At 48.9% G+C, this 11,860-nt stretch overlaps 1 protein-coding gene across 2 annotated transcripts; it reads left to right on the plus strand.

The window, feature by feature from the left end:
• The first annotated feature begins 293 nt into the window (after window positions 1-293).
• On the plus strand, window positions 294-4,820 carry LOC144726302 (uncharacterized). 2 transcript variants are annotated; one of them, XM_078604889.1, is made up of 2 exons: window positions 294-395; window positions 1,230-4,820. In XM_078604889.1, exon 2 carries the CDS (start codon window positions 1,254-1,256, stop codon window positions 3,108-3,110), a length of 1,857 nt encoding a protein of 618 aa, XP_078461015.1. In that variant the 5' UTR covers window positions 294-395; window positions 1,230-1,253; the 3' UTR covers window positions 3,111-4,820. The 2 variants fall into 2 exon arrangements, with proteins under 2 accessions (XP_078461015.1, XP_078461016.1); XM_078604890.1 differs by having other exon boundaries at window positions 299-395; window positions 1,203-4,820.
• Window positions 4,821-11,860: the final 7,040 nt, after the last annotated feature.

An 11,860-nucleotide genomic window follows, 5' to 3' on the forward strand; every position in this document is an offset into this window, starting at 1 on the left:
CACTGAATTTCCACGGGCATATTCGATATTTCTCCTGCACAGTATCCATTCCGCGTACTGTGCCCTCCCCTGAAAGACGAAGAGGCATTGCGCTAACCACTGCTCCACCATTTTATTTCTGGGTACAGCATGTAAATATACTGTGGGGGGGGGGCACACCCTTATGTGAGGTGTTGGGCAAACAGGAAGGATAAATGAAAGGGGGCAGTGGTGGTGCCAGAGGAAAGGGCAGGCCCGAGTGAGTGGTTAGTGGGGGGAGTGGCGGTGGTGGGGGGTAGCAGTGGTCATGATCCACGTGGACAGAGGGGCACAGTAAGGGGCAAGGCAGAAGAGCAGGGGACAGCGAGCCAGGGCAGCACCAGTAATGTGGGGCAGCTAAGAGTTCAAACTTCACAGTAAGTGTACAACCTACGATGTGACATTAATGTTGTATATATATACCATACGTAGAGAGTGTTGTGAACCTCGAATTAATATACGTAACATATTGCCGTATATCATTTAATGATGAAGTTGTACACAGTAACACACACCCACTGTAGGAAAGTTAAATACATAAGTGCAGATTAACCCGTCATCAAACATGATTCGAGAAAATTATTAAGTGGCAAAAGCATATTCCCATACAATTTTCTGCGCAATTCATTAGATAGCAAATGTAACCCATGTTGAGAGAAGAGCAAGTGGGTTGGTGTAATATAGGATTAAGTTAACATCATAATCATACAACAAATACAGAAATTGTGGATTATATTGTACATTTCTGTGCATATATAGTACACATAGAGATTGCATACTAAATCAAACACGCTGTGTATATATTTTTTACATAGTGTAAATTACAGTCACACCCATACACACGTGCATACAACAAGGAGCCAGAAGCTGGCCTTATCCATATTTCAGTTTTTTGCATCACATTCCACGAGAGGCAAATGACTTGGTCCGCTGATATCGGAGATCGAAAATGTTGAAGTGTTTAGCGGGTCTTAAACCTTGGTACTCCCACCTATCATGACATTAAACCTTCGAGTGTAACCAATTACCCTCCAAGCTGTTACTTTTTAAACTAGTTGGCTTTGGGGATTTTTCGAGTTACAAGCATCTCGACGTGGCCATATTCGCATCAAATTTCTCCCCATTCCAGACGAGCATAAAATACATCAGTCACGCTCATTTGCTGTGCATTGGACATCCCGAAGTCAGGTCCACACCTAACCCTTGTGCAGATTTCACTGGCGGCTACCACGACCATGCTGAGCCTGCTGCTGAGCCTGCTGTTCGCAGGCTGCCCTCTCCCCTCCGATGCTGCCACATGCCCCCCGCAATGCACCTGCCCGATCCGGGGCTCCGTGCACTGCAATGGCCTGGGCCTCAGCCTGCCGCCCACGGGGCTGCCCTCCTTCACCACGGACCTGCAGCTGATGGCCAACCGCATCTCCTCGCTGCCCTCCGGCGCCCTCGCGCAGCTGCCGCAGTTGACCTCGCTGGCGCTCTCGAAGAACGCGCTGGAATCCCTGCCGCCCGATGTCTTCCACCAGTGCCCTCGTCTCGCCCGCTTGTCCCTCTCGAACAACCGGCTTGCTCGGCTGCCCCCGGAGCTCCTGGAGCGAACGCCCGAGCTGTTGGAGCTCTTCCTCTACGGGAACGCTCTGAGGGGTGTCCCTCGGGGCATCTTCGACGAGCAGAGGCAGCTGCAGCAGTTGTGGATCAACGACAACCGCATTGTGGACCTGCAAGAGGGCGTCTTCTCGCGCCTCGCTCAGCTCCGCAACCTCAGCCTGGAGAGAAACCAGCTGAGCGACCTCCCGGTGGGCATATTCGTCGGCCTCGGTAACCTGACCGGCCTGTGGCTGTCTTGGAACCGTCTGACCTCCCTACCGGAGGCGGTGTTCCACCCGCTGAGCTCCCTGCAGGAGCTCATGCTGTTCGGGAACTCACTGCGGTCCCTGCCGCCGGACCTGTTCGGCGGTCTGGAGTCGCTCACGAATCTGGGTCTGTCGCGGAACGCGCTCACGACTCTGCCCGCGGGCGTCTTCGGCAGCCTGCGGGAGCTCAACCACCTCTCGCTCTTCACCAACCAAATCTCCGTGCTCCCCGCCGGCGTCTTCGACCCGCTCGTCAAGGTGCAGGAGCTGTGGATGTACAGCAACAACCTCACTTCGCTGCCGGGCGGCCTCTTCTCCCGCATGCAGAGCCTCGAGCTGCTCATTCTGAGCAAGAACCACCTCCGCGATCTGCACCCGGACACCTTCCAGGACCTGAGCGGCCTGACGGAGCTCTCGCTGCACACCAACTTGCTGCGCACGCTGCCACGCGGCCTCTTCCGTGACCTCTCGTCGCTGCGGTCGCTGTCGCTGCACTCGAACCGGTTGTCATTCCTCGCCGGCAGACCCTTCCGTGGCTTGTCTGGCCTGCTCAACCTGCAGCTGCACTCCAATAACATCTCGTCGCTCGACGAGCCGCTGGCTTTCGAGGACCTACGCGCCGTTGCCAACCTCACGCTGCACGCCAATCCGTGGCGATGCGACTGTGCCGCCCGGCCGCTCGGCGCGTGGCTGGCCGGTCGCTCCATCTCCCTGGGCAACACGGAGCCGCGGTGCGAAAGCCCCCTCTTACTGGAAACGGTGGAGCTGCTAAACATGGACGTGTGGCTCGATCCCCTGTGCTCCACCTCGCCCGCTCCTTCCACGACGACGACCGCGGCAAGGAGCACGCGCGAGGCTTTCACGGTGGAAGGCGTCACCTCCGGTCGTCGGTCCGGTGGGACTTCACCGGACACTTCATCTCCGCCAGCTCTCAACTCCTCTGCAGGGCCGACAACAGAAGGGCATCTTCCGGACTCGACCACGAAGCATTCTACGCGCTCCGCCACACCGCCTGCTCCGTGCGGGGCGCGATGCGAGTCGTTCGCCACGGAGGCCGTGACGGATCTGGTGCCCGGCGTTGAGCGTGGCGGCGTGGGCTGGCACCGGGCCGGGTTCATCGTGCTCGTGAGCGTGGTGGTCGTGCTGCTGCTGCTTCTGTTGTTCCTGCTGCTCGTGCGGTGCTGTCAGCCGAAAGCGCCCAATGTCAGGCTAATCAGATATCACACCAGGCCCATGTTTTAATTGGCGATTGGAAGCATCCAGTCGACCGGCGTTGTTTGACCGCGCTGCGTCTGATCGAGATGGACACGGGACTGTCCGCGTCGGAGGCACGGACTGCTCAGTTCATACTCTTAGGTTTTTTCGGTAAAGTCATCACGACGTTTCGGAGGCAACACAAGCTTCCTTCATCAGGTGTAATAAAATGCACAGCAAAATAACTGTAGCGAGAGTTATTTGTGTGCCCTTTTTACACCTGATGAAGGAAGCTTGTGTTGCCTCCGAAACGTCGTGATTTAATTTAGTTATTTTCATTTATTATAATTTTATCTTTTTTTTTTACCTACGTGACTTTACCGACATTGGGCTCTAGAATCGGGTGCAACCGCAACGAACAAAAACACGAACAAGAAACATCAGCGAGTGACGGGAGAGGTTTAAGGGCTCTCACAAGTCGTTTATCGATCCAGCGCTGTAGTCGGTAGTAGTCGTCGAGGTTTCATTAAATGTCTCACAGACGTTGCGTTAAACAAAGCCAAATATCCCACGTGTAGCATTTAACACGCCGTTGGGGCAAGTGCTGTTAGCGAGCATGACCCGCGAGGTGGTGGTGGTGGTGATCAGCACCTTGGCTCGGCCGGCGTTGTCTCACCAGTGGTGATGTTTACCCACCACACCAGCTCCTGATTTAGAGCCGAGTGGATGACCTAGGGGAAGCCCATGACCGGTTCAGATAATCGTCACTGGTGTTGTCCGTGAGCCAGAATCGAACTTGTTCGTAGCGCACCCCGCGCTAACCGCTGCACTACTTCTCCCCCCAGTGATCACCGCCACTCCCCACACACACAGACACACGTTCACAAACACTGTGACACGTTGACCAAACTGTGGTGGTTTTCACATTTAATTTCGAAATATTCCGAACGATTAGCAGACTTGGACAATGTCCAAAACTATATTCAAAACTATATTAATAGTCTTAGCATACAAGCATCGCCCAGTTGAGAAGAAAAACTTCATTTAATACCTGTTAATCACTATGAACATAGTAATAATTGTAAAATAACGATAAGTAATGTATCCAGAAATGCCTCGCTAAGGGAGGTCTTGTGTGAGATGTTTGGCCAATTGCTTTTTGCGTATTCAACAACAGCAAGGCATGGTGACGAAATCAAGATATCCATTATACGCTCAGTATGTGTGCAACGTCCAGATTAGCGTTGTCAAGTCAAATGACTTTCAAGATCTTGTCCGATAGGTTTAGAAGAAGAAAAAAACATTCTGTTCAAGTTGCTCTGGAATCGAGGCATTACAACACTTGCTTTGATCAGAATCTTTACCGGAGTGTTCAGTCAACACCCCGCGGCCATGATTTTCCACTGCTGGATGAAAGCCTCCCCAAGTTGTCGACAATCTCTTACCAGCAATAGATTAACATTTTTACTTCGTGATACATGCAGCAGCCACTGGTTGCTGTGGGATTATAGTAACTTTATGAGCGTTGATTCTTACACTTAGCCATTTTACGCGTGCGTCGTGATCATTCGGAATCGAGATCGATACATCATTGATACCAAAAACACATTCCTGCGGAGGGAGCTGGTAGGAACGTTGGGTTGCTCGGTCAATGGCCAGGGTCAACGGCGGCGTGGTGTATTCCGCAAATATGCCCGACTGTGAGGGCGGGCACAAGCCGGCGTGAGTAGGTTAAACGTTGAGTTTTATAAGGGTACCACGGGGTGACCAGCCCCTCCCCACCCAGCCCCACCCCTCCCACCCCCCACCCAGCCCCTCCCTCCCCACCCAGCCCCTCCCCACCCAGCCCCACCCCTCCCACCCCCCACGCAGCCCCTCCCCACCCAGCCCCTCCCCACCCAGCCCCACCCTCCCCTCCCCACCAAGCCCCTCCCTTCCCACCAAGCCCCTCCCCACCCTCCCCTCTCCACCCAGCCCCACCCCTCCCATTTTTGGATGCACGACGGACGGACGGACACAATAATCCCCTGTGGGCTGGTGTAACCAGGAGGGTCCTACCAGTATAAAGTCTGCGTCGTTTATAGTGTGAAGTTACATTTAAAACAATATTTATACAGAACGATGAGTTTCATTGTTAATCAACTTCATTATGTTTGCAGTGTTGTAATACATTTTTTGAAATCATAAAATGAATCAGTTTCAATCCACTGCTCGATAGGCCTCTTTCATGATGACAACTCCCACACTCATGACCTTTTGTATTATCACGTGTTATTAGAGGTTATAGCTCAGAGCCTGTAGTGGTAATATATTGCTATAAAATAGATTTCTGTTTATATGATTGTGGTTAAGGTTGTACTTTATTAATCCCTAATCTCTGCCATTATATACAACGAAACAAGGTAAAAAAAATAAAAAAAACAGAGCAATGTAATACAATACACTATTAGACATTATTGTAAAAAAGAAAAGTCGTCCCATGTGTTAGTGAATTTTTTTTATATTTTAGGCAGGAAATTCGTTTTCAAATTTAGATTTTTTTCTGGGGGGGGGGGGACCCCCAGACTCCCTGTAAGATTTGGTCCCCCCTAATATTACTCCATGGCTACGGCCCAGTGTTCCTTGTCAATTCACTGCTGGATGAGAGTATTCCCATTCCGCGCGGACTGTCAAGAGGTTACTTCACCGCGTTGGTCAGTGGTGGTTGGTTAAGACAGGGAGCATTGAGGCAGGGTGCACAGAATTATAGTAACGACAATGCATAACGTGGCGTGCCAGCGCACGAAGGATTGCAGAATGGCCATGGAGATGGCCCAGGACAAGAATGAGTGGAGGACGAGGACCTGGGAAGGGAGTTTCTATACCAGTGGGGAAGATGCCGAGACTTAGGGAACATGGAGTTTTCGTAGCGTTGTATCAAATGATGTGCAATGTCACCAATAACACAAGCACATATTATTATTCGCCGAGACACGCAACGCCAGAAGGTGGCAGTGTCACTGCACAGGAGCGGTGATTAAATTAGAATTGACTGGAATCGGGGCTTTGTACATTGACAAATCTCAGCTGGGGGGCAAGATGTAGACTTTTTGCCGCGAACATCGCAGCTGTTTCTGCACGACAACAAAGCACGAGCGTGGCCGCATGGCACCATCATTAGCGGACAGCCCTTTGTCAATCCACTGCTGGATGAAGGCCTCCCTGGGATGAGTTGTTTTGGTCATGGGGGTGTGACCATAGTTTGTTAAAGATGTGACGATGACGGTGCTAACGGAAATCGTGAATTCGAGACTTCGGAAAAGGCTGTAAAACGCATTAAATCAAGCGCTGCCTTTATTTCCCTTTCAAAAATGCCATACGTGGGGGAGGACCACCCTACCTCACTCGGTGACCTTTCCGTGGATAAAAAAAAATTGGTCCGTGCACCTCAGCTATGAATCCTACTAAAGATTACTGTGATAAAAGTATATTAGCCTTACTCATCGTTGATGTTAGCCAAGGCCGGGCAGCTCATATCACAGTGCACTGACCACTGCACCATCACTCAACCCCCATGGCACCTTCACTAGGTCCTTTATATTTCAGCGCGTGGGTGACGGTGAGGTTAGTGAGGGGGCGGAGGAGTTCACGAACCTGGGTAATTTGAGGCTACGGCTCTCTCCTCGCTGCAGAAATCTGTGCCGTGGCTGCGTAATGCTGCGTGGAAGCTGCCTGGCCTGCTGATCCACGCAAAGCTTCGGGTCTTCTGGGCCAGACACATTAATGCAGCCATCTCTCTGTGCTCGACAGATATGGGACCGCCTTGCCAAAAATAATATCTGCAACAGCTTCATATGGTTAAGTTGGTCTGCTTAATGTTTGACCCATTTTGGCTTTGTCTGGTTTGAACCTCATTATAATAATTAATAATTTACAGCCCTATCTCAATCCGCTGATGGATAAAGGCCTCCCCACATCATGTCGATCACGAGGTTTGGGCCAAACTTCACCACGCAGGTGAGTGCAGGTTGATAAAGATGGGCTGGTGGGGTAGGGTGGTGCCCAGGATCATTTAGAATATCACTCGTCACTGATTTTAGCCGTAGCCAGGATTCAAACTCAGACCTCTGGGGTTTGTTGTCGCAGTTTGCTAACCGCTGCAGCAACTCATTAGCAGGACACAAATGTTTGCAAGACCTGGATTGCTATCCAGACAGAGGATCCTTTGGAATATCGACCTCCCATTCAGTCAATTATTTGTGGAATAACTTAACAGCTATTGATGTAAACTCTACCTGCACAGATATTCCCAACATCTGCACATACAGGGAGGGCATCTTTAAACAAATTGTGTGCATGTACATGAGCGTGTATAAAACAATCTTTACACAGACACACGTGTATAGAGCAATCGTGAAATTACACATGCAGAAGGACAAGGTTCTTTACATATCATCTGTACACAATACGCAGATCCAATTATAGATACCCCACTAAAATAAGCAAGAAATTATAGATAAACCAAGGGTTTCATTTTCAAAGCTTCTACGTGCCTCTCACCATTTTCGATGCACTTATTAAATATTCTTTAGCGCTCTCCCTCTGATAGACGCAAAACGATCGATTTCACAATACAGTACTGTGTATTCAATATGGTAACCTGTTGGAAAGAGGGTCATTAGAAATCAGTGTGATATCTATAATTGGATCACCCTGTATAACAACGTGCACAAGATGGGGCTGAAGCAAGGATCCTGCCCCTTCCCAAAAGTTCCACGGTTCAGCTCTGGTCCTCGAGCACAGACGAACTGCTTCTTGTGCTTAGTTTGTTGTCCTTTCCCCCCCCCGCACCTCCGATTAGCGCGGATGGCCGCGTGCGGCGCGAAAGAAGTTCAACGTACACATGCGTCACGCTCGTTCAACAGAGCACAAAAGCGTCGAACATCTGAGTGCGACACGTCGGCGATTTGAGCTCGCGCGGCGCCGCCTTCGAGCCATCCACATGGGAAGGTTCGTGGACGAGAAGCGTTCCTCTGTCCACGTGGCGTCTCCTCCCCCCTGCATGCTTGGCAATCACTCGCTACTCGCTCGCAGGTTGAACACATTGCACACCAACAGCAACGCGGCAGCACAATGTACCGAGTGCCGGAGCTTCTTGCGTTTTATTGTTACAGTTCGTTTCGGGTGAAGCAGACGATTTGTGTGCTATAGGGGGGGCGACACGCGGCATCGAAATAAAATGTCAGGAAGGACTGTGCTGGCAGTCGTGCAGCAACGGAAGCCGGACCCACAGAAAATAAATACCTGACTATTGTCTTGAAGTAGCACCGTCTAACACGGGAAAGGCATAGACCCGCAGAGTTATATCTCAATTATTTGTTGGCAGATTATCCAGGTCGCAGTTCAAGCAAGCTTGGAAGAAATACCAAAAATGTGTGTAAGCCGCTCCTCGCTTGTTGAGGGTCAGCGGACTCGGTGCTCCCGTGAGCGTAAACGTGTCGGCAAGCAAAGCAATTGCTTGTGCAAGGGGAACACACGTGCTCTTCAACCCTCATTCTACGTTATTTCAACGATAAATATATATTTTTTCAGCCTAATTTACATATGGCTCACATCACCTGTGATTGTGTTAGCCACGGCATTCCTTAATTCCCTCCCCATTACCCCAGATAACTGAGAGTTGACTCATAGCAATTAGAGGATTATTATTGTTTTTACGGTCAATACATTAATACAAATTTGTTATAAGACGGCACATTTTTTGGTGATGACGGTGCCGAGATTTATTTTTATTTTTATTCGGTCCATGCGAGCAAAAACCGTAAGTTTTATGTCCATAAAACATTCAAGACGGCCGTAATAAATGGGTGAAAAATGTAACGAGCCATCACGGCGCAGGCAACATAATCAGCCGATGAACGAGAGCGCATGCCGTGCGGGTCTGCGACGGGGTGTGAGCCCAACAACAGGCGTTGACATTTGGCTGTCACAATCTCGGCTCACTCCGAACGAGACCGCCGAGCAACGTGCACAGCGCGGCTGGAATGATGGCAGTTCGTGAGCACGTCCAGCCCTATACTTTAATCAGACGTTAGATAGAGCAAGCCAAAGCCATCGGTCATCATCAATCTAACACAGCCGTGTCCAAGCAGCATTCCCCCGATCGCCTCGGCACCAAAGCCAGTGAGTGATTATTAGACGACTAATCATGGATAAACCACAAGTGCACAATGATAAACCCATACGCAAGCAGTAAGAGTGAGCAGTGGAGGGGGCGGGAGGGAGAGGGATTGAAGGTTGGGGTGAGAGGTGAAAGCCAGGGGAGAGGCAAGGAAGGGGACTGGCAGTGATGTTATTTGACTGGACAGGCGAAAGAGACCTCTGCACAAATGGAATTAAGCAGCGATGCCTAGTTTAGACTAGGACCAGCGTGTGTACAGTCTCTCTCTCGTGTGCATTTGCGTACCATACGCCTCTGCCGATACCAATGCATGTTTGAATTAAGGCGCCTAAAGTCAATCGACTGCTGGATGATTAGTTGAGTCCATTCATCGACCAAATATTGTAATCGACTATATTTTGGATTACTCGGGCCCCTTTATACACGTTGGCTACCCCAACATCCAGGCTCCCGAAGGCAGGCAACCCCCTACCATCCACGCCCAGTGTGACGCAATTGAAGATGCCGATGATGTCGCCAAGCTCTGCCTATCACCTTCCGTCCAACGGCACGTCAAGAGAGGTGATCTTTTTTTTACAACAATTTTTGCATTGCCAGTAGTTATCGATAAACTTAGATAATCAGATATCCCAGCTGGTCGAGTGTTCATTAATGCTAACAGTGACAATGCATGCATACGGTTGCCAATGTTATGCATGTAGCATTTGCGTTGTGCACAATTTAATTATGCCCGCCCATGGCCACGTGGCCTAATAAAGGCCACGTTGTGACATAACTACGAGAAAGTGGCTATGACCAATCTGTTGTGGAGAGAATATCTCATTTGAATTAGGGCTGGTAGCCCTAGGCCATCTTAAGCAATTGGAGCACACCAAAGACACTTGCATGGTGCCAATTGCATAATCCAACGATTTTGGCGCTTTAATTTTTGTCTATGCACCAAGTTTGCAATGGAATCTTGTTGGCAGTGTAACATTTACTTAAGATTATACAGTAATAACAAATGCTCGATTGCCTCTCAACTTTCAATGTAGTTTTATATATGAAGGGGTTTGTAATTAGCAACCTTCACAAGTTTCCAAATCATTCGAAGCATTCTGAAGTGAATAAGTTGTGTCATCGTAATTCACAGAACCGTCAATGTGCTCCTGCTGAAGACCTGCCCATGCCGTGTCGGTGAATGGAATTTTTTGAATAAAAAACATATATTTTAGCAGGATAAGGCCCACTGAGCTACATAGATATATATTTTTTAGAAGCGAGCCAGCCACAAATGTTAGCTCAACAAAGTTGCTTATCATGTGGAAATTTATAGCAGCCAAATACTCTAAACGCATGCTTCTAAATGTGGAGGGGAACACCAGAGAAAGATCCATGCCACCACGGTGAGAATATGCAAACTCCAAATATATAAAGACGTCAAGGTCGGAACTCACGCCCTCCTGTGTACCAGGCGAGGTAGTTTATATCACGCCACCGTGGCACCCACAGTTCATGCTGGCCAATGTGTATTGGGAAAAGGACCCAGAACGGATTCATACATCACTTGTCACTGATGTTAGCCGTGGTCGGATATCAAATTTGGATCGCAGGGTTCATAGCACAACGCACCAACCACTGTGCCATCACTCCACCCCCCCCCCCATTTAACAGAAACCACCACCGACCATAAAAATACGGCTCGCATTAAAATGGGAGCTCAATTTTCTACAATTAAAAAATATTGTACCAGGTTATTTACTCTATTTACAGGGGATGTTTTTTTTTATTTAAACATAGGACGTGCATTTCTAAAACAGGGCTTTAACATGAACACTGAATAGAACATCACCTCGAGATGACATATACGCTCCGTCTAACTTAGCTGGGAGAGTAATGTCTGGAACATCAGCCATGTGCTTGTACACCCTATTTGTCACTCCACTGCTGGATGAGAGCTTCCTTACGCTGTGCGGGTAGTTTTTTTTACCATACTTCACTGTTCATATCAATGCAGGTTGTTGAAGGCTGGAAGCACATAAACACACAAGGCAGTTGCTATACTGCCCTCTGCTGCCCACACAGAGCCGCACAGCCTATAGCAACCCAACTAGGACCACATCCAAGAGAGGCTACTTGCCTATAAACATCTGGCAATGCACTTGCATCGGTTAAAACAATTCCTGACTCTGCTGATGAAACATTTTAAGTCGAACTTGTCCGGCGTTTTCTTGTGTTCAACCAATGCTGCTGAAAGCACTCGTGCATTGGTGGTCACCCATCCAAGCACTATCCACTTTCTGAATGGGTGCATTCCAGGTGATTTGGTCATAGGCGGGCATGAGTGATACATTTCAGAAAATAAAAAAATATCTGTCAGAATTTATATGATGCAAAATGGCCATGACATTTTTTGGATAAAGTCACAAATTGGGTTGAGTCAATAATCAGGTAAAGTATTAACTCAATTAGAATAGAGACACCGTGTTCCGAGTTTTGTGTCATCTCTTTTGGCAACATAAAAAACGTGCGATATCTCACAGACACACATATGTTTGAAACACCAAAACCACATGTACTGAATATGTAATCTGGGCTCTAAAGCAAACAGGGCAGTGTACAATTTAAGCATTTGTCCCTTTGCATTGAAGTGAGCAGA

This window comes from Lampetra planeri, chromosome 23 (genome assembly GCF_965212315.1).
Source record: "Lampetra planeri chromosome 23, kcLamPlan1.2.h2, whole genome shotgun sequence".
Classification (NCBI taxonomy): domain Eukaryota; kingdom Metazoa; phylum Chordata; class Hyperoartia; order Petromyzontiformes; family Petromyzontidae; genus Lampetra; species Lampetra planeri.